Source organism: Papilio xuthus, unplaced genomic scaffold (assembly GCF_000836235.2).
Source record: "Papilio xuthus unplaced genomic scaffold, Pxut_1.1 DF826115.1, whole genome shotgun sequence".
Classification (NCBI taxonomy): domain Eukaryota; kingdom Metazoa; phylum Arthropoda; class Insecta; order Lepidoptera; family Papilionidae; genus Papilio; species Papilio xuthus.
Window position 1 is genome coordinate 741,205 of NW_013532534.1, and position 23,118 is coordinate 764,322.

Genomic DNA, 23,118 nt, shown 5'->3' on the forward strand with positions numbered 1-23,118 from the left:
TTGATGTCGTCTCTTTCTTCCCCCCCCCCCCTCGACAAACCCTGCGCGCCCCGCGCCGACGCGCGCTGTCCTCAATAATTAAAACACCTATTAACTCATTCCCTCCGGCTGACCCATCATTACCTACCTCATAAAAAACACTGGCAATATTATTCTTTCACGACTATCGACATTTTTTTAAAGATATACCTAAATTTTATCAGTAATTACACTCTGTAAGTAGAATACTACAGCATAATTTCAACTATAGTCAACTAAATTTTTATCAAATTTATATACAAGAAAACAACGTTACGTTACTCGGAAGTGGTATAGAGTTAGGTCAGCCCACCTTGAGCTATCAAAACATATCTGATCTTCAGAGCAAAAATTAGATCTGTGTAAGTAAACAGGTGCACATTGATTTATGTGGGCATAGGAGTCGCAAATGAAGGCGACACGGCAGGCGACCCGGACACTCGGCGGCGGAGCTAGCTGCAGTACTTAGCACGGAGACAAAGTATAAAGTGACGACCCCCAGCCACCCACTGAAAAACGTCTCTAATATTCTTTTAGAAACGGTGGCATTTACGGGCTATATTTTATCCCGAATTTGCATACGCTCCTTTTTTTTCGTTACCCGGTCCTCTATTTTATGGGTGGGTATTTTTTTTCATCAGGAGTTAGGGTACAAAAGGGTAAAGCGCGGGAGCTCATACAGATAATTAAATTGCATGTAGATCGACTTCTGTTGCAACGTCAGTTACTACTTAGCTGGGGATAGTTTGATTTCACAGTCAGCACATACTTTTAGTGCATGTTATTTTAAAATAGCTATTTTAATTTTTATTTTTATTTTAGGATTGATCTTCTGTGTGGTCGTCTCATTTCGACGGTCTAACCGGCCATTGGTGCACCAAATATAGTTTTTGTGGAATCTATCACTGTTTAAACTACCTACCTACCTGGTTAATCGATAACTAACAATTAGCCTTTTTTTTTTAAATTGATGCTAAATAATAATAAATATGTTAAACCCAACATAATGAAAATATTTAAAGAAAACGGCGACATTGCCTACGCCCCCCGATCAAGCTACCTAATATATTAGAAACACATCATTCCGCGAGGGCGGATGTTAATCACCACACCGTCCCGGCATACCAAAGCCAATACCAAAGCCTGATAAAGCTTTAAGCGCAAAAATTTATATTCAGTATTAGATCGAACCAATTTTTTTATTAACTTATTAGAAAACAGAGTATCAAAATTAATCGATCGTAGTGTAGTATAAACAAGTTATCACGATTTCCCATTGAAATTGCTATATAAAAATGTTCATTAAAAGCACTGTGGATAAGTAAATATAGCTAGATATCCCATATTGATAACAGCCGTAGGCCAGGACTAACGTGCTCAATAGCGAGCTTTGGGACACGTGAACACCAAATTGATTTATGTGATCACAACTGACTACGGCCTTTAACAATGGTCACCATATCAGCATTAGTAGAATCTACGTCTACGTTGCTGCTACACCGCAGTCTACGCAAATTCAATAATTACTTTTATTCATTTAATTACTGTTAACAAAGTGTTTGAATAACTAAGTAAGATTTTTAATTTAATCCTAAACAATGGAACGTAATCTAGATGATATTTAAATATACAAAGGAATGTTTAATTCACAAAGAGTCGTGATAATAATTTAACTAACAAATTAGAAGAAATCTTACCCTGCTTTAAGTCAAATTACCATAATTGCTAATCAAATGTTGTAGGAGCGGCCGCGACGCAGCCTCTACTCTAATTACGAATTCTAATTTCCTCTCTTGTTTCACGGGCCTTTTGAATTTGTAAATTATTGCCTTTGCTTCGAGCTATCTAATAAATACATACCGTACAAAACGCTTTTAAACATAATTAAAAATCATCGCCTTTTAAACAGAATCATCACAACTACATATACTTTATTTTAAACTAGCGGTTGTCCGCGACTTTGTCAAAACAGAATTTAAAAAGTAGCCTATAATATAACCGCATCTTTCAGCTTCCTTGTAAAGTTCCATCAAAATCAGTCAAGCCGTTCCGGAGATTATCAGGAACAGACGCGGCCTTGTAGACAGACATACAGACAGTTAAACAACGCAAATACATCATGGGTACTTAATATATTTTTTTTCGATATAACAAACACACACTCTAATTTTATTAATATGTACATATAAGTACTACACAAGCTTTATATCTTTTAAATAGAATGTTATATTTTATTATTATATATCTTTAGTATCAAATTTTTTACATGATTTTGTATGTAAAGCAAGATATTAAAAGTCTTTGATGGTCTTAGAATCAACTCCCTATAATATCAATAATATTTGTGGACATTTTAAATGAACATAAGCGTGTCGAATATTAACACGAGCCGATTATATTAACGACGTAAACTTGTTTGAAGTCTTGGTAATATTTTTTCACGAAGAATATCAATGTTATTAAAATTAAAGATTCTAAGATCGTCACACACATATATACTTAATTCTCAAACAAGTCTACTTGGAAAGGACCCAATTAAACGATTTCGGCGGGTTTGAATAGCGCACAGAATTTGTTATAGGTAGGGTAGGTAGATAGGTAAATGTAGACGTGTTTACGGAAACCTCCGGCAAATATTATCGCGAGACGGCGCGATCTAATATTCAGACGGCGCGCCGAGGGGGGTGGGCGCGGGACGTAACCCTCTCCAAGTTTCAAGCCCTTCCCTTTGCACGCCCTACACTAATTACGTTTAGAGTTCTTAAGCGAAATTACTTAGGCCCCTCGCCACCCGCCGCCGCCTCGCGACCCCCTCCCGGAAATGAGGCGCGCTGGAAAAACAAGAGAAAAGCGTTATACCTATAAGGGGCCCGCTGTCTCTCTGAACGTCCCAAATCTGGGCAATCTCTAAAAGATGTTTATGTAATGATTTTTTTCTTCATTTTCGCGAGCGTTCTGTTCATGAGCGGTTGCTAAGTGAAAAGCAATTAAAGCACGGGCGAGCGATCTCCCCCCAACCCCCCGAGGAGGCCACAACGCCCTCCTAGTCTTATTCAATCAACAAAAATAGAATTATAATAAACACGATGTTTCTTGATTTATTCAAACTATGCAACCCATGAAAATCGTTATATAAATAACACTTGATAATTTTAGCTGGATGCGTGCAGTAACCGTTTAGATTAAGACCTTAAACTAAATTTTGTGATACTGCAAAATAGGTACCAATTTTTTATACGCGACAGTGTTTTCTTTGACATTATCCACGTAACCACAAAACGGGTCACTGGTCCAATCCGCTCAGGAAGACCCATAAACAAGAAACTGACTAACCACAAAACGAGTCGTTTCCGATTTTTCTAAGGCACAGAGGGCGCAGTTTAATTTCCTAATTTCTAAACAAGTTCCAAAGTAAGGCAGCTAGGGGCTCATCAAGCAATCGGAAGCTCCGCCAGCGAACATTCGAGTGTTGTCGCAGCCACAACAGCCCTGGATAATTTCCTGTTTAACTTGGACGGCTTTGAACATTTGTAAATTGATTTTTTGTAAGTTATTTAACGCCGCTGAGTGCAAATTACATTATGGAGTAATGTATATATGTTATTTTCCCTCAAATGTTATATATAAATGTTTTTATAGCAAAGATTTATCAAACTTTCACATACATACCATTTCCCGGCTGATATAACCGCGTCTTTAAATCTTAGTAGTTGGTGGATTTAGATTAATATACATTTCACAATAACTGGCACCTCAATAACGCGAGTATAAACGTATTTATTCTCATCTAAAACAAAAACAATTCAAAATATTATTTCGTTTACATCTCTTAACGGGAGCAAAAGTTTACAGGCAATTAAAAAATTTCCCCGTTTAAATTAGATAAAACCGGTCTCTAAAGTTGGCAATAAAGAAAGTAATTGCGGCTGTTTAATGAGATTTAAATAATTAATAAGCAAACAAAATTGTTTTTTTTTCCAGCGTGCTACAGCGGTCTGTGGGCAGAGGCAAAGGCAGAGAGTCATAATTGCGAGGCCGCGTGACTTCGCACCCTACACCGCTTTCAACAATATTATTCACCTCCGAGGGAGCAGTGAACGTCATAAATAAGTTTTAATTGGTTATTTATGAAATTTCCTCTGTACTGGTAATATAAAATAACACATACATACTTAATGATATGTATAATATGTGTGATTAATGTCGTGTTACCTCGGATTGCCTGTAAATGTTATTTGTTTCGATGGGTAGGTTATTTTATCTCAGAACATACTGTCACATAAAGTTATTTGATGTAAGTTAACGAAAAAAATATCGTCATTTTTTGTACCTAATCAAAATCAAACGAATAAAATACAAAGCAGTGGTTTTAGGGAGTTTTGCTTTAACTTTTATTGGGCTTTAGAATTTTCAAGAGTATTTGATTTGATATCAATGCGACGACCGTTACTTGTAATGTCCACATGACCGCTCGCTAAAGTTGCATTTCTTACGTTAATAATAAATAACTTTAACGAAAAACTTGTTACTTTTTGCCTAAAATTCGTTTCATTGGTTTTGTATAATAAAATCGTATTATCGCACGATCTCAACGGAATATGGTAAAAGGAGCGATTTGGATATTCAAATGATTGACATCTCGCCGGGCGGTCAACCGCCAGTTCTTTGCTTATGTCGGCGTTTCGTTAATTTCTCCCTATCGCTCCCTTGGCTTCCGTCATCCATTGTTACACTCTGACCACGATAAAGCCGATTGTGATCGATTCCAGATTTCAACTCGGATACTTAAACATTACATTATTGTACTTTCGCAACGGCTTTTTAATTGTTACTTTAGAATTGCTACGTCACATACATTTGCATCATATAAGGAGCCAAGATTCTTTGAAAGTTATGGGAAAAATTCAATTCCGTGTTTTAAAAAGTTACAAGTTCTGAATTAGCTTTACCAAACGTTACTCTCGTGGCGTTATAGATAAAAATAGAAAAAGATAGATAATATCTTTTATTATTATACAAAAAAATATACAAACACTAAAACAAATTTAGTTGGAGGAACAACAAAAGAAAAGATGATTAAAATAACTAATTATTTATATCGGTAAGTGTTCTTTTTTATTCTCCAGATTTGAAAAGATCTTGATCATTGAGTATATTATTAGAATAATTGGGATTTTCTTACCGTCATAATTCATAACCTAAAATATGGTAGCGCGTAAATTCATGTGATTTAAAAGAAGCGCGAAAACACTAGAACTGTCAAATTTAATAAATAGCCGTTCTAATTTTACGAAGACTGTTAATGAATAATTTTCTTAATTTAACATTCACTTATTGTTCGACAGCAATGGAACTTGCAACAGGAGTTGATAGTGGCGTGCGCCCGCAGATGGCAAATAAATCGTTTGCCTCGTGCTGCCGCGCGCGCCACCCCAGCTTCAACAGAAGCGCATTGCATTGTCGCCACACAAAAAACTCACCCAGATTGTTTACCTCACTTTTTACCTTTTTTATAACTCCTGTTACCGCCTTTATGAGTATTTTCGTCGCAGCGCACGCGGCACATTCCTTTGTACGGTACTCGTTGATGCGTTACACGTCTCTATTATACTCCACGATGTGGGCAATTCGTTATTAAATGTAGATAATCGGCGGATTTATCGAACCCTCTTTATTTTTTAATTTGTTGACGCACTCGTTAATTTTGTGACAATTTAATAGTTTTTATATATTTTTTTAAATTATTTTATCGGAACTAAAAAAATAAGTATCAACACAGGTCCCAGGTGTTACCACAAGTCTCTTGGTTTATATGTTCACTCATTTTTCTGTGCCATTTATGTAGTAACTGTTGTATAGGGATTATCTTACTAATATTATAAATGCGAATGTATAGAAGGATGGATGGATGGGTGTTTGTTTAATGGTATCTCCAGAACGGCATAACGGATCTCGATGAAATTTGGTATACATATAGAACACAGTCGGGAAGAACACATAGGCTACTAATGCCGCGTCGAATGCACGACGTCGCGGGCATTAGCTAGTTTAAAATAAAATAAGCAAGAATTCAATTAAATTCTTTATTTTAATAAATTAGAAAAGCATTTTAGGACCATTCGATTTGAGCACATTGGTCTTTACTTTGTTAAAATACATAAAGGCATTGTGATTACTCTTACTAATACTGGAAACAAGATCTCAAATGAAGTAGCAATGTAAGCTCTAGATTCAGACAAAAATGAAAAAAAAATACGATGAAATACTATTGCTTAAAATCTTTTTCGAACATATAAAAAATATTATATTACAGTTTATAAATAATTGGATGACAAATATCGAAATTTAAGTATTTTGTATATCTCCAACAATTAAACCATTTCTTTTAAAAATGCAGATTCGGAATTATGGTACCCTGCAATGAATTTGACACGTCGGGAACATATTCCTGCGCTCCACGTGCCAACTCGAGTACCGCATATGTTATTTCCCTAGACAAATAAATACATAACTATGTCATCAGCAGGTGTTGAGCGAGGCCAAGTATTCGTTGTATTTCTTTTCCTGCGCCTGCTGCAGCTTCTGCAACTTCTTTAGAAGCCCTTTGCTCAATTCTTTGCCTTCGTGGTCATGAGTGGGAAGACCCTGCAAAATACGTTTAAATTGGTAATTCCATCTTACATTTCTCTTACATTTCACTCTTTCTGCATATTACAAGTAAAATGTTTAGAAGCATGTAAATATTTTTTTAATTTTAAATATTATAACAAGTTAAAAATTTTGGAGGTCTTTTTTATATGAAAAAGGAAAACTGACCTTGTCGTCAAACTTTGAGTATTTGTCTGCTTCTCGTTTAAACATCTCACTAGGTGGTATTTTCTTCTGTTCTTCTTTCGCGCGCTGCGCTTCTAATAACTCTTGTTTCTTCTTCTGCTTCTCTGCCTCTATTCTCTTCTTCTCTTCTCTTTCTTTCATTAATTCTTCTTTGCTCACTAATTTGACGACGGTGCGATCTAAAATACATCCAAAGTTAAAGATGAGACTTCTTTTTGAAATATTAAAACTACATGTAAATCGCAAGTAATTATCAAATACAACTAAATAAGGACATTCAAACAGTGTCCAACGCAACATATTACAATGTTTACTACGTAGAAGATATTGAAACTAAAATTAATCCACCAATATACTGAGAGCAAAATAAAGCGACATATAAAAAATAACATTAGGCCACTGTGCTATATTATTGATTGTTTGTAAAGCTTTGTTTAATAAATGTGATACAACTGACCAGTTCTATCCTCGAGCCGCACGCCCAGCTCGGGCAGCACGCTGTCACGCAGCACGTCGCAGAGCGCCAGCACGTCGGTGGCGGCGGCTGCGCGCGCTGCCTCGCGCACCTGTGCACGGAACGTGCCCAGCGCCTCCAAGTACGGCATCACGGCCGCTTCCAACTACATTCATTGGTTTACATTCATAACATAGCATTAAGAATGTACTAGATCTACCTAACAGTGAAAAAAACGGCCTTTAACAGTACTATGAGGAATAATCTATACATAGAAAACTAGAACAGGAGAAAAGGACAATTAAACATTTGCTTTTGTTTACAAGTGAACTTACACCGAGTCCATCAGCATCTCCAACAGGGAAGCCTATCCCTCCGCGTGGCCCCTCCACTGCACCGAACAAGTGCAGGATGTCTGTGACGTAGCGCGCGGCCGCCGCCAGCAGCGGGGCGGGGCGCGGCGGCGTCACACGCAAGTACACGTGGCATGCAGTCACCAGCTCCCGCAGCGCGTCTATTGCGCTACGAGTGTCGATGTTGTCTAGAAACGTACACAATACTATAATATAAAACAAGCTGTGGCCATAAAACTAACGTAATTTCTGTGTTCTTCCATAGTAAGTTCTACATTTACGCTAAATTTCATCGAGATCCATGCAGCTGTTCTGGAGATACTTTCTAACAAACATCCATCTATCCAGACATTCGCATTTATAATATTACTAAGATAGTAAGATACTTAAAATAATACTAGAAGTATAGTATTAAACGTAGTAAACGATTTTTCTGTCCACCTATGAGTATGAACAATATAAGTCTGATCGAGATTCATTACACAAGCTAGACATAATATACAGTTATAAATAACTAGTTATATTTAAATTAGTACATCCGACTGAGTGTGAAGAATGCACCTCTGTCTAGACAGAAATATACATAATTTGTAGATACAAATAGTCATAGTGGAATTCTCACACACTAGCAAAATACAGTCAGCGTCATATAGATCGTAACAGACAAGATATGCAAATATATAGGTACACCAAAAGTAATCAATTATATCGGTATATTTATGGGCACCTTGAATGTACTCATATATTTGACGCTGTGTATGTACCGATGTTTTTGAGCACGGTGAATGTATCTATTAATTTGAGGACTTTTGTTGTACCGATATAATTGATTACTTTTGATGTACCTATATCTTTGCATATCTTGTCTGTTACGATCTATATGACGCTGACTGTACATTACCCTTATACCAATCGGGAAATAACAGTAGTATTAATTTTATTTGTTAAAAAAATACACACAAGCTATAATTGACAAGAACCAAGGTTATAAAATTTAAACATACCACACAATGCAGCGTGCACTTGCTCCTTAACAGTACTCAACTTAGCAGCTAGTTGTTGTTCTTCCTGCCCCCACTGACCTCCGCAACCTTCGTGATATCCACTTCTCAACGCATCTTTTACAGTGAGGAAGAATTCCTATTAAGAAAAAAAACTTTGAATCTCTGAACATCATTGGTTCTAACGTTTCTAATATGATCTTCTAAAAAAGCATTCAAACTCACATTAAATAGTTTTTCAATCTGTATCGCCATTTCCATAGTATTGTCAGAATAATCGAGGGTTTCCTTCCAGCCGTGTAATAAAAAGGCTATACGTAACTGACGCGCGGTATGTCTCTTCAACGCGTCAGATATTGTGACGAAATTCTTCAATGACTTGGACATTTTGCAGCCGGCGATGGTCAAATGACCCGTGTGTAAGAAGTAGTTTACCCAACCACCTTTATCAAAATGTGCCTAGAATATAACTACTGTATTAAATTTTATATAATCTGTAATCTTAGGGTTATGTATATGTAATCGGAATGCTGTGTTAGGACCTATTTATGTTAATCTTAAATAATTATTATAAAACTAGCTGTCGCCCGCAACTCCGGCCGTGTGGAAAGAAAAAAAACTTAATTAGTTCCCGGCAATTATTCGAATTTTTCTCACTTTTTAAACCTTTTCTAGACCTCAACAATCATTTGAAGATAAATCCGTTCAGCCGTTCTCGAGTTTTAGCGAGACTAACAAACAGCAATTGATTTTTATATATATAAATAAGATATATTAAAACATTGATTAGAAATTTTAAAGGCACATAAACGAAGACCTCAATTACCTCACTTTGGGCCAATTCGTTATCGTGATGAGGAAATTTCAAGTCAACACCACCAGTGTGTATGTCCAACTTGTCGCCGCAGACATCAGCCGCCATGGCGGAGCACTCGATGTGCCAGCCGGGCCGGCCCGCACCCCACGGGGACTCCCACGACGGCTCGCCCGCCTTACTGCTCTTCCACAAAGCAAAGTCATTGGCAGAACGCTTCTCAACTGTGTCATCGGTTAGATCACCTGAAAAAATAATCATAATGATGTATTAAATTTAATATCAAACTTTTAATAAAAAAGTTTTTTTTTCATATTTAATTTCCTAATAAGTAATATGTACCAGGTTTGTGGTTCTTTGATCGATTCTAAATATATTTTAAAAAGTATATTACCTTCTCCTTCTTGTAAAGATTTAGTATCACCATATGCTTCAGGGACAAGCCGTGCATAATGATGTTTTTCTTTACTATCAAACTCGCTCACATTAAAGTAAACTGAACCATTTGACTCATATGCTAGACCATTGTCTATTATTTTCTGTATAAATGTTATAATCTGTGGTATGTATTCACTCACTCTTGTCAGTACATCTGGTGGTAAAACCTTAGAATATAAACATAAAAAATAGATCTTAAGTGACAGTAAGATAAAAAAATAATAAACATTTTATTAAGTAAATTGCCTCTAAGTCAATTTTGTCATTTCCAATATTTACAAATATGCAAGTATTTCGGAATTTAAGCAATCTTACTTTTTACTAATATTATAAATGCGAGAATTTGGATGTATGGATGGATGATTGTTAGAACAATACTTACAATCATATAACAGAATGGTTCAACTGATCTTGCTGAAATTTGGCAATAATGAAGAACATAGCCTAGAAGAACACATAGGTTACTTACTAGTTTTTTTAAATGTGCGGATGAAGTAGCAGCTGACATGAAAAATCATTTCTAATCTTAAAGATTATGAAGTTAACAGTATGAAATGAAATATGATATTATTATGTTACTAAACTGTGTATTTTTAAGCCACTTACATTTAATGCTTTCATATCCTTATGAAATTCATTTTCCCAATACCTTGGCAGGGCTGTAAATATTGCATTATCTTTGACAGTAGAGCCAAGCTTTTTATCCAGCCATTCGGATATTGGATCTTTTGCTGATTTTAATAGATCACATTTTGCTTTGATAATATCTTCATCACTTTTACTTTCCACTGCCTGTTTCAATGATTTCACAGCAGATGCAACACTGCAAAAATATTTACAAGTTTATTTTATTAAAAATAATTTGTTATAAATATGTCATGTACAAAGTAATATGTCCAATAAATTGAAATGAAATGAACCAAATCTACTACTTAAGTATACAATGGGAAAGACATATTTTTTTATTATTTTAACAATACTTTCAGGAATTAATGTACAATTTATTCACTTTGCTCTCTTTATTAGTACTGTGTTGGAACAGGACAAAGCCCTTTTATTTGAAACAACATTGTCATTTTGAAAATCACTGATATTTTTATAGTTAATGTGTCAAATAAGTCAATCATTTATATCAAAGATTGTATCCAGAAATATTTTTCCATTTCGTTAAAACTTCAATGGTTCATACTTATGATATTATGAATTTCTTATTTGGATTTAACAATTTGTTTGTAATGACTTGTAATTTTATTACCAATAAATATATATTTCTATGTAACAATAAATAAAACTGCTTACTTATCTAACATTTTCTGCATAGTGTTCTTTTTAACTGGGTCTCCGGTGTCTTTGACCACTTGCTCATAGTAATCTACAACAGATGTTGCATCATCTATTGTGTCACTTAGAGGTTTAGCTTCATTTATATATTTATCATACAAAAAATTCTGTCTTGCTCTTTTTATTATTTTATCATCAATATCAGTAATATTCATAACATATAATATGTCATATCCAAAATAGTTTGTCATAATTCTTCTTAATATATCAAAAGATATATATGACCTGTAAATGAATAAATACTGTTTTTAAAATAAAATGTTTATGAAATAGCTAAAAAGTAATCCGTATGGTTACAAAATATTAATTTCCATACATGTTTCTCAAAAGTGTAAGTAGAGGAAACAAATGAGAATAATATAATCCACTCTTAGCCAGTCGCGACACACGCACGATGATACAACCATATGTTGATAATTGTTTCGAATTTTAGTCAAAATTTAGAGGGTAATAAACAATCAATTTTTTCAAATGACAATGAAATAATAGTGGCATTTTTGTGAACTTTTTTCTGAACCCGCAATAGTGGCTGTATTTAAGTACGTTTATAGCATACCTGGCATGACCCATGTGGGAGGCATCATACACTGTTGGCCCGCAACTGTACCAATTAACCTTATTTCCTTTAGAGCAAACAAATACTTCCTTCTGTCGTGTTAAACTGTTGAATAGTTTTAACACAGGTCTTTCCGCCGCCGAGGGTGAGGACCAGATAGGTTGAGATCTTTTAGACATTTTTATACACTGAAAAATTTCAACGTAACCTAAACTTAAAGCTGTTAAATTTTAACTGAAATTCTCACCTCGATTTGCACGTAAAGAGAATACTTACGGTTATAAGGACAAGGTAAACCCTATGAGACTATGAGTAAATCAATTGCCACGTATAAAATAATAAAATTTCCGAGATAAACTTACTTGCATTGCAAGTGCAACCGACACATTGACATTGACATTTGTCAATATGACAGTAACACCAAGTAACACTTTATATTCAAATTTAAAACGCTATGGCCAAACCACGGACTAAATCCTTCCTTCAGATCCTTCTTCAAACATATTCAAACTGATTCTTTGAATAGGCATTAATTGGTCAGTAGGTCCATTTCGCTTTTAGTAATCGTTATTTAAAATTAAGTTGCTGCGTTTCTTTCATTTTTACAATCTTTTATAATACCCAGGTCACTGGCGACTTTAATTGGCAAATTTGTATATTCATAAAAGAACGTACGAAATAAAAGTCAACGAATATTGCAGAATTTCAAAGCACTTCTTCATATGGAAAAATTAATTAAAAAAGTATACATTTAAATATTTTATCATTTACTACAAGAAAGGTATATTATATTTTACTTAAGTGTTCAATACAAAAAAATCGATATCCACTGTTGTGTACGACATATTTTCCTTTATTGCGCCAGTCTTTAAAAACCTGCTGAATACTGGATCTATTATTATTTATTATGCCAATTGGGTTGAAAAATCGACGTCTTTAGCTCACAAAATAAAAATTGAGTTTTTAGAAAGACTTAATGCGAGCAGCTTATAACTCAATTGTGGTTGCTAAAAAATAAAATTCGCAAATGAATTTAAATCTTATGACACTTAACGCATTAGAGTTATATTCGTTCGTACTAAATAAGAGATTAGGATGATAGTTCAGTGCATAGTTAAGATTTGTTGATAATCTCAGGTGTTGTGGTGTGTGTATGATAATAATACTATATGGACACCTATGTCAAGTAGTTATGTAGTTATGTATTTGTACATAAATAACAACGCGTTTATCCACTGAACTACTTTGTACGATTTACTACGTTCTTGTCTACTTTTATATTGTTTTGATTACTTTTACGGCTAAATATTAGTCAACATGGCTCTCTGTGTCTGCAAATGCCTAAATGTTATGTTAGAAAGTGAGCAAATCGAAGATAATGTCGATATTGGGAAACTGGATTTATCTGCGGTGGAACAAAGAGATATTTTTTTCAGTGAGGTACATTTGGTAAACATGAATTAACCTTGAATATAAAAGAGTATCGCTTTAAGTGTGTCATTAATTGTGATTGATTCCGTATTTTTATAGGTTTAAGTATCTAAAATATAAAGTATGGATGTAGTTTACGGTAAACTGTTAATTTCGTTCATAAACAAAGGTTATTTTCTGATTTGTATGTTCCGGCTTTATAATAACAGATAAAATATCACGTATAACAGAAGCTTATGTAATATCTTCAATCTATAACAACAATAATTTTTGATCTCATTGATAAATCTTTGAAAGATTAGACTTTCATTTTCTTCACCAAATTAATGGCACATGCCCAAAGTATAACATTAAATGCATATGTATACATATAAATATCTCATGATCTATCATCTTATAAAATAAATAATACATACATATATGTATATGATAATGTATACTGTTTTTATCCACTTAATGTGCTCTGCAAGTTTGCTTTAATTGGCATTTTCTTCAATTGGCAAAGGTCTAAGGCATACCGAAACATAGAACTTTAAAATCTTCCCATTTCTTTGTCAGGTCAGAATTATATCTAATAAAAGTTTTTTTTACTTTTATAACAATAATGTGTATTTTCATTTTCAGAAATTATTGTCATCTTCAATAAATGAAATAAAGATCCATGTGGCACAACCAGCACTAGTGGGACATCAGTCTGTTGGTCGCTGGACAATTGAGTCTTGCCTCGGCTGCGCACAAACAACACATGCCATATCCCATGACAGATCTATTGTATTAGTATCTAAATCAACTCAAGTAAGTAGCAATGCTTTCAAACATATTTAAACTTTATGGTAGCTCGTGGTTAGCCGCAACCACATGTCTTGGACTATGACAAAGCAAGTTCAATGGGTTGTCCTACTCCACTATCCAATATGTTCTGCAAAGATTGTCATGTAAAATTGCCAGCCAACATAATATTGATGACACTATACTATATAAACCATTTTGAATATGTTTATTACAATTGGTGACTTTTACATAGTTTTTAGACTTTAAGTATGTATCAGAAATGTACTTAAACTTTTTAAACATGCTTGTGAATATTTGCCAGAAAATTGAATTGAAACTCATTGTGTTTGTATTATCATTGTTTATGCGATATTCCATTAAAAATTATGATAATGTGAGTGTTGTTAATTATGTCAAGTTTGAGCTATTGAGCGAAATGTTGGTATGACAAGTAGCATTTGGCATTATTTGTTGCTCAAAGTTGTTTTTAACTGTGGTATTGAAATACTAAACAACTGTTAACATTGCACAAAATTATAATGTTATTGAATTGCATTTTGTAATTACATAATCCTTTCTAAGCAATTTGTTCAAAACTGCATTGTAAATGCAACTCTACAACAACTCTAAAATCTACAACAGCATATAGGTGTCAAATTTGTCAATATAACCCTTTTTACTACGTAACCAAAACTGACATTAAAAATGTGTCATTATTTTGATATTAAGTTTAAAAATATGCATATATCTATCTTCAGACAACACTGGAGAGGGTGAATAATTTGAAAAAGTCACCAAATTTCTCGCCTGTATTTAACATGCTAGTGCCGGAGGTGACAAATGATGTTGAAATGAAAGAGAATGTTGATACAAATAATGTTAAAAAACAAAACAACTCATTCCCACCAACACTGCAAGCTATCGGTACACTCAGCAAACAGCTCAGTCAGACATTGCAGTCACAGCTGGAAGCTGTAGAGGAAACCGTCCGACAGTTCAGAGATCAAAAGTATGCAGAGTTTGAGGCATACAGAGAAAGGGCACAAAGGGATCATAAAATTTTATCTAGGTATGCATAATACAAACAGTTTGTTATTTATTTTAAAAACAGATTGATGAGGCTTTATACAAATCACATCACCTTTAATTGTTTAAATAATCTTTGACATCAGCTAGTGTTACTCGATGACCTTTGTCTGTAGATGTTTTCAGTATTCTTTTTAATGTAATTAAAAAAAAATCATTATATTCTGATAATGATAAAGATCGTATTATAACAAATGGTATAAAACAAATTAAAAATCTTTTCACTTTGTCATTTCAGTATTGTAAGCAAAGCTCGTCGTAACGTTGAGAACGACAATTGGAGAACGGACTCCAGCCTGGACAACGGCCCGCCCTCACCGCTACTGCCTCCACAACAGAGACGAAGACTGTCATCAATCAAAGATGCCAAAAAAATACCACAAAATATTTCTAAGGTAAATTCAAATCTATGTTAAGTGCAAATAGTGTGAGAGGAAAGAGGCCTGTTGAAAACCATCACAGGGAGAGCAGAGGTCGCCCCTGTATCAGCTGAGCTGGCCACTTTTTACAACATTATTAATTTTTTTGTATTCATATTAGGTCATAAGTTAATTTATTCTTTTTTTTGTGTAGAAATAAACATTTATTCTATTTTTTTCTATTCTATTTATGTATTCTACATGTCATATCAGTTTGATATAACATGTCACTGTCTCTACAAATTCTTTTCCCTACACATAAGAAAATAAGAAAGTGTATAAATTGCAACTCAAGGAAAAAAGCCATTTTCATTCAATGTCTGAAGCAACTAAGACTACCATTGAATTTGTTTACTAATGTAAGACATTAATTGTAGTTTTTTTTGTTCAATGTATGACATTTAAGGTACCTGGAAGGATAAATATCATTGAAAGGTTCTTTAATGTCATTGCAGACGAATACTCAGCTGTCACATGAAGAGGACTCTCTGGATGCGGAGGACATCTTCGACTTGGATGGAATGGACTCGCAGCACAACATGATCTCGGATCAAGATGATTATGATTCGGATCGTAAGTAGCAATATGTAACATTTGAAATGCCCTACTATTATTTTTCTTTTTTTGGGTCTTTTGTTTACTGAATTAAATATGCCAGTACTAAAATATTAATTTGTGGTCTTGAATAATTTTAATATTGAGGAGTAGTAATAGTACATACTGTGCAAATCTTCTGTAGAGATAAGGGCAAGTTGAGGATGATGATAGTGTCAAATAAATGTGTGATTTTTTAAAGTTTAATATAATTAGCAAGAATTTTCTCTATATGTGTACTGTGTTCTGAATTTCAGAAGGCAGCAACGACGAGGGCATCCATATTACGCGGCCGCGCGGCATGGCGCCCGCCAACATCGCGCGCTCGCTACCCATCACCGTGCCCAACTTCACCATGGACCGCACACCAGTTAATGAAATTGATGACTATGTTCGTATTAGTTTACCTATCAATAATTTTAAGAATTTGCAAGTTATATAATAAGTATTATTATTAGTAGTCTGAACAGTGCAATGCATTATATGTACATTGTGGAATTTAGATAGCAATATGGACAAAAGAATTAGGCAATATATTTATGTTGTATTGTCAGGAGGAGCCGCAGGACATTGCAGCGAGCATCAAGGCGCTGGCGCGCTCTGTGCACGGAGACGTGTTCGAGCTGCCGCGTCCGCGCTTCTCCACGCAGATCTAACTCGCCCCGCCCCCGCACCAGACCCCGCCCCCGCGACTCCGCCCTTCCTCTGTCAGCCGTTCGTATTTGTAGCATGTAAGGACAACTCCTACTCCACAAAATCGAATCTTTTATACATGTCTCGGTGTTGTGCATAGAATGTGTGGTTCGATATGTCCGAGTTGTAATCGTGTGGAACATTGGTGCTTAAGATATGTGATCGAAGTGGCCCTAAGTCGCCAGCTCCTCGCGGACGGTGTATCGCGAGTGACATCCGCAGACTATTTGATTTTAATGAATATTTTATTACTCACTGACAAAAAAATGTTTATAATATATCATAGAATTTCAATAATATTGACAGGGTGATTCGATGAATAACACAACTATCATTTGATGTTAGTAAGTCGTACACACAATCGTAGTTCGTAAGCGAGAGGCTATGAAATGTTGTTATTGTATTAATTGTAGAAAGTCAACCAAAAAAAATTTTTTTTTGTTTAACATTTGTGAATCAATCCGCAGATGAAAAGTACTGATTTGCCTTAAAACTATTTCTGACATGTAATTGTGTGGAAGCATTATTTCACTGGATCAACGGTGAGCCAGTTTGCGGAATGTCAACGAGCATTTTTCAGTGTAAGATTATGTTAGTCTAAAAAGTTAAGTAAAATGTGTGTCTTTTCGCCATTAAATTTAAGAACATTTTGCAAATATTGTATTGCGTAAATAATAATTTTGTATTGAGTCTTCAGGTGCTATCTTTTGCCGTAAGTTGTAGGTACTTTGTGTAGTTATGTTTTTTGATATACACACATTTGTCAAAAAGAATGAGTCATTTTTTGTATTTAGTATGAAAGATGTCTCATTTAGGTATTGCTTATGATTTGTTTTTGTAAGAGATTGCATATGTAAGGGTAAGAAATGACTTGTATTGTCGGAATGCTTCGTGGCAGTAACGTAAGGCGTCAATTAATCGTGTAAGAAGAGGAGGAGGTGAGATGTTGATCTGGTATAATGTTGCAGCGTGCATGTGTTTGCCCGCGGCAGTAGAATTTGTTAAAAATATATGTATACACGTTTAAATATATAACTTTACATCTAAGTCATATCTCTGTTAATAGGAACCATAGTGTTTCCTATTAATTTTTTACGTCGTGTTATCTTAATGCTAAGTGAAAATGTACAAAAAATATTAAAACTTGCATTTCTTGCTAGTCTCCTAGGGTCACGAATAATCAATGAATTTGTTCAGTTTGTGGCAACTCGTAGCGTATGAGTTTGAAATCATGGATTCGTATAGTACATAGTTTATTCTATCCTATATGAGTAATGATCATATAAGAATGCCTTTATTTTTGTACCCGATGTTTTGAATGTTTATGTAGACGTGACGAATGGGATCGGGAGTGGGCTTACTGGATGATGATATGCTGTGAAGAGGGAAACAGTGTCTTCCACCAGCACTGCTCTATAAGAGTTGGAACAGTCTTCGTATTGTGATGCAGATCAGTTAGTTTTATTGTAAGTGAAACATGATACTAATAAAACTATATTATTATTGTTTCTTTGGTGTGACGATCATGAGATGGACTTTGAATGTAAAGAGGTTTAGTGATTATGCAATAAAATTTTAATGTGATACCGATTTTTTATTTCAGTAGCCACTATTAATCACATTTCTTTCTTTCCAAATCTAGAGATTTTCCTGGAGATAAAACTACTTTTAGGTTTTGTATGTAATCAATATTCAATTCTTTTTTTCCAAACTACAAGAGGTTGCTTAGCTACTTCGGCGACTTCGGAACGTTCGCGACATCATAATATAAAAAAAGAAAAAATTTAAAAAAGGTGATAAAAATTAGAGTATAATTGTGCGATCTATGGTTTTTTGACCATAAATATCTCGATTAAAAAAACCGTTGTCATGGTTACAGCGTCACAACAAATGTGTTGGTCGAAATACGAATGTCTTTTTCAACATAACTGCGCTGCGTTCTTTAAAAGTTTTAAAATAGTGCTAAAATTAAAATGTTAGGTTCACGGTATACTACGTCTCGTCATGGTTTCGATTCAAAGCCTCGTACTGCGTTGGTGATAGACGATGAAGATGATTTGTACAGTGGATTTAATGAGGTGGCTCCGGCTCTGGACACGCGAACGCTACGTGAGGACCAAACCTTCCAGCAAGTTGTGCGGACAGCCGGCATCGGCAGGCAAATGACCAGCCGCGTGGGGACAGGAGTAAGAACATGGCATATTCAGATTAATTAAAACTAATTGATATAAATCGTCGCTAAGCAGGGCCACTTATTTACCACTAGCTTTCGGACGTGACTCAATACGCGTGAAAAAAAAAATTGTAGCCTATGTTTTCTTCTAGACTATGTTCTACATCACTGCCAAATTTCGAGCAAGATCCATTGAACGGTTCTAGAGATACCTGATAACAAACATGCATCCATCCATCCATCCTTTTAAACTTTTGCATTTATAATATTAGTAAGAAGTAAGATTCGATTCTGAGTAGGCATGCTTTGTATCCTCATATTTATTTATCACACGAAATAGAAAGAATGATTAAAAGCGTATTTTAAATTATTTTGCTTAAAAAGTAACAACTTTCAAAAACCATTCATTCGACGTTTAAATGTTGATTGCCTTTACAATATAAATTTAGGTAGAAATACTAATGATAAAGTTTTCTTACTTACTTGTACGCCTGACATACTCGTATTATAAACAAGAAAACTCTGATAGAGTTACGTCATCATATACCTTTTAAGTGCGTGTGTAGTAAGAAAAGGATTCAAAACATGATAATATGCAACTGATAAACCGTGACCTAATATAATGTATGGCTCACAAATACGAACTGTAGCTACTAAAACAACGATCTGTAAACATCAAACAAAACATATTTACGATGCTATTAAATCTCATTTCCGAAATAATCAACATCATAAAATAGGAATTGTTAACGAATTTAAAGGTAAGTTTTGATGCTAAAAGCCTCGCATAGATTAGCATTTTCTCAAAAGAAAGTCTAAGAAGTGTGAAATAAATTTCATTAATTTGATATGTAGCAGTAAACTACATCGTTTATCGAAAAAAGATTTTAACATGACTAAAGGCTGGTTATAAAACATCGTCATAAAAAGCTAACCCAATTTTCTTGTAACTACCTACTGTTACTGTCAACTTTTTTTCCTGTACATTATTTTCAAAATTTTCGTTCCTGCATCATTAATCAATAAAATCAAGTGTTCGTTATTCTGTTTAATTCTTAGGCATTTGGTATGGGCACGGGCAGAATCCGCGGGTCGTCCCGAGCGGGCACCGCGACGCGGCCCATGACTGCGCTACGAGCGGCCGGATACACATCCGCGACTAGAGATACGCCATTGAAAGATGACCGTCGGGAAGACAGGTTACAATTTTTTTATTTTCTCATTGAAATCATTAAAAGCTGTTTGAATAAAAATTTATTTACTTGATAATTATGTAACTATTCTAGCATTGAAGACAAAATTCAGCAAATGGAGCGACGTATAATGACATTAGTTGAGGAATCTTGCATGATGAGCGCAAGGCGGGAGGAGGACGATGAAGCGGCTTCAAAAAGAGAATATGACTTAGCTCAAGTTAGTATTACAAGTTAAAATAATGTAAACTTTTATATTGGCTAACATTAACTATTGTATTCTTTATTTACCAAACTGTCCAGGCTATCTAATGTAGCTACTAGCTGTTCTAAATTTGATTGATTGATTTTGGAGTTTGATAAATGAAAATCATGGTAAGAGTTGATGAATAAATCAGCTAAGCCGTGGTCCATAATAAGAATAAGTACCTTAACTAAGAAATATATTAATATTATAAAATTACAGGCGTTGTCAAAAGCGCAAGAGGCGTCGGCGTTGGAGCGTCAGTTGATACGAATGCAAGAGCAAGCCAACATGGGCGACACGCATAATTTAGACCTCACATTTGCGGTACAATTTTGTCTATATAATTATTTGCACTTATTTTAAAGGTTAAAGAACCTACCAAAATGTATCAACTGCTACAAATCTAACACTTGGAGAAGGTCTACCGACTTTAATAAAAATGAATAATTCAGAAAGGTTTAGTTAACAGTTTCTTACTGTTTACATTTTTGTAGACATTATTGTTAATCTGTGTATTTAATTTAAGGTTTTATGCAACCTGGCTGGACAATATGCCCTCAACGAAATGTACACAGAAGCTCTTAATACATACCAATTGCTGACGAGAAATAAATTATTTCCTCACGCCAATCGACTTAAGGTAATGTATCCGCTTACCCACGAATTCTCGCCATATTGCGGAAAAATATGGAACTTATTTCCTACGCTAATTTTTTTTGCCGATTGACGTCATTACGTTGTTACCAGGTGAACATGGGCAACATTTACTTCAAAATGGGCGAACATCCTAAAGCACTGAAACTGTACAGAATGGCTTTAGATCAAACCCCTACAGCGGAAAAAGATTTGAGGTAAGATAAAAATGTTGTATGTATTATACTAAAATTGATTGTAAGTAGTATTAGATGTAATTTTACAACAGTTTCCTGATTGTAGGATGAAAGTGATGCATAATATAGGTCTGCTGTTAGTTCGTATGGGCAAATTTCGCGATGCAGTTACCAATTTCCAACACATTATGCACGAGCAAGGCGATTTTCAAACAGGTAATGTTGCGTTGGCAAACAAGACAGCGTTGCTTTGTTAATTATTACATACATTAATATTACATAATACCACCGTATATTTACCAGGTCTGCACCTGGTGCTATGCTCTGTGGCTCTGAACGACGCCGAAGCGGGCAAGGCCGCCTTCCACGCCATGCTAGATGTTGAGCCCGCAACTTACCACCACGATATCCCTATCGATGACGTACGTACGTTTATATTATTCACATACAACCTTGTATTTTTATAGGAAAATCGTTATTTTTGTTAAATAAAAATGTTGTTTGCTCTACATTAGGAAAATGACGCCTACGAATGCGTACTACGTGACGTGGTGCGCGGGGACCGGCTGGCGCGATGGTCACGACGCGCCGCCGCGCACGCCGAGCGCTGCCTCGCGATAGCTGCCGCCGCGCTCTCCGGCCCCGCCGCCAGGGACGATGATGTCAGGTACTGTCACATATCTCAATGTACTCATTTCAACCAACCTTTCAAAAAAAATGGCATTTTAAGAAAAAGGGAACAATAATCGTCAAGAGAATAAAATGAAATATACCTTAGGTTATTGAATTGACCAATTATATACATCCACCGTCTTCGGTAACCCCGAAAATTTGAAATTTAAATCTAGCTTTTATGTTGAAAAAAATGCCCAATAGCGCATCGTGGTGTGCCGAAGCACTCCGCGGGTACTCCGGCGGGGGTGCGGGCGCGCGGCTGGAGTTGGGCGGGGCGCTTGCGGCGTTGCGCGCGGCCGCTGCGCCGGCGGGGAGCGGGGGCTCAGCGCTGGCAGTGGGCGCGCGTGTGTTGCAGCGCCTCAAGGCGGTGGCGCGCGCGCATCACGACGACAGGGTGCTGCGCGCAGAGGCTTCCGCAGACGCTGCTTTTGTTGCTTACGCGGTAACAATATTGATGATGGGATTATAGTATTCAATGGTCCATGGTTGTTTTTTTGAAATGTCAGTATTATAATTGACGTCTGCAGCTAGGTAAGTGGTCGGAGGCGAAGTCTCTGAGCGAGGCGGCGGCTCGCGACGACCCGTACTCGTGCAGCGCCCGCGTGTGCGGCGCGCTTGCAGAGCTGGCGACGGCGCGGGGTGGAGCCGGTGCCGGAGCGGGAGCGGGCGAGGGCGTGCGTGAGGCGGCGGGTGACGCGGCTCGCCGTCTGCTGGCCGCCACACATCTCGACCCCGCAGATCTCGTCGCCATGCATGACTTGGGTAACTGTTTCAAGTTTTTGAATTGAAGACAAAAAGCAGGAGACTCCTTAATTGATCTAAAATGAACACTGAGATAAGTTTTCTGTTTTTTAATTTATGGGTTCTTAGCCATTAAATTTGAAAAATTAAAACTGCAGACAATCATTAATATTTATGTATTTATGAATAAGGAATAGCGATAAACAATTATGTCATCGGAAGAGATCAGTTCACAAAGTAACATTTTAGTGTATTTATGTGCGCGTGGGGGGCGTAGTTACTTATACTCCCAGTATTATCTTTAAGTTCTGTTCAGTATGATTGCCCTGAATGATGTACGTGATACAAATATAAGAGAAGGTAAGATGTTGTAGCGCTGTGCATGGAGCAGAGCGGCGAGGTGTCGGGGGCGGAGGCGCGGTGGCAGCGGGTGCGCGCGGGGGCGGGCGCGGCGGG

General features: G+C 35.9%; 3 protein-coding genes across 3 annotated transcripts in view; 2 read left to right on the plus strand and 1 right to left on the minus strand.

Annotated features, from left to right (window-relative positions):
- Positions 1-6,423: 6,423 nt before the first annotated feature.
- CysRS (cysteine--tRNA ligase, cytoplasmic) lies at positions 6,424-12,206 on the minus strand. Its single transcript, XM_013319970.1, has 12 exons — positions 12,086-12,206; positions 11,810-11,997; positions 11,212-11,478; positions 10,519-10,735; positions 9,869-10,079; positions 9,487-9,719; positions 8,886-9,119; positions 8,664-8,799; positions 7,642-7,847; positions 7,310-7,472; positions 6,835-7,031; positions 6,424-6,663 (listed from the first exon to the last, which is right to left on the minus strand). Exons 2-12 carry the CDS (start codon positions 11,986-11,988, stop codon positions 6,538-6,540), a joined length of 2,169 nt encoding a protein of 722 aa, XP_013175424.1. The 5' UTR covers positions 11,989-11,997; positions 12,086-12,206; the 3' UTR covers positions 6,424-6,537.
- A 596-nt stretch (positions 12,207-12,802) lies between these two features.
- Positions 12,803-17,743, plus strand: LOC106123529 (uncharacterized). Its single transcript, XM_013319921.1, has 7 exons — positions 12,803-13,249; positions 13,865-14,035; positions 14,770-15,080; positions 15,336-15,492; positions 15,972-16,089; positions 16,368-16,501; positions 16,665-17,743. Exons 1-7 carry the CDS (start codon positions 13,127-13,129, stop codon positions 16,764-16,766), a joined length of 1,116 nt encoding a protein of 371 aa, XP_013175375.1. The 5' UTR covers positions 12,803-13,126; the 3' UTR covers positions 16,767-17,743.
- A 966-nt stretch (positions 17,744-18,709) lies between these two features.
- The window catches only part of nompB (intraflagellar transport protein 88-like protein nompB), a 10,147-nt gene continuing 5,738 nt past the window's right edge, over positions 18,710-23,118 (plus strand). The window contains exons 1-12 of the mRNA XM_013319568.1: positions 18,710-18,989; positions 20,036-20,175; positions 20,263-20,389; positions 20,636-20,740; positions 20,943-21,056; positions 21,164-21,267; positions 21,353-21,462; positions 21,550-21,668; positions 21,762-21,913; positions 22,123-22,363; positions 22,449-22,683; positions 23,037-23,118. The exon at positions 23,037-23,118 is cut by the window's right edge and continues 2 nt beyond it. Coding sequence (XP_013175022.1) covers positions 18,777-18,989; positions 20,036-20,175; positions 20,263-20,389; positions 20,636-20,740; positions 20,943-21,056; positions 21,164-21,267; positions 21,353-21,462; positions 21,550-21,668; positions 21,762-21,913; positions 22,123-22,363; positions 22,449-22,683; positions 23,037-23,118 — 1,742 coding nt within the window. The 5' untranslated portion in view covers positions 18,710-18,776. The remainder of the gene's footprint in view (positions 18,990-20,035; positions 20,176-20,262; positions 20,390-20,635; positions 20,741-20,942; positions 21,057-21,163; positions 21,268-21,352; positions 21,463-21,549; positions 21,669-21,761; positions 21,914-22,122; positions 22,364-22,448; positions 22,684-23,036) is intronic.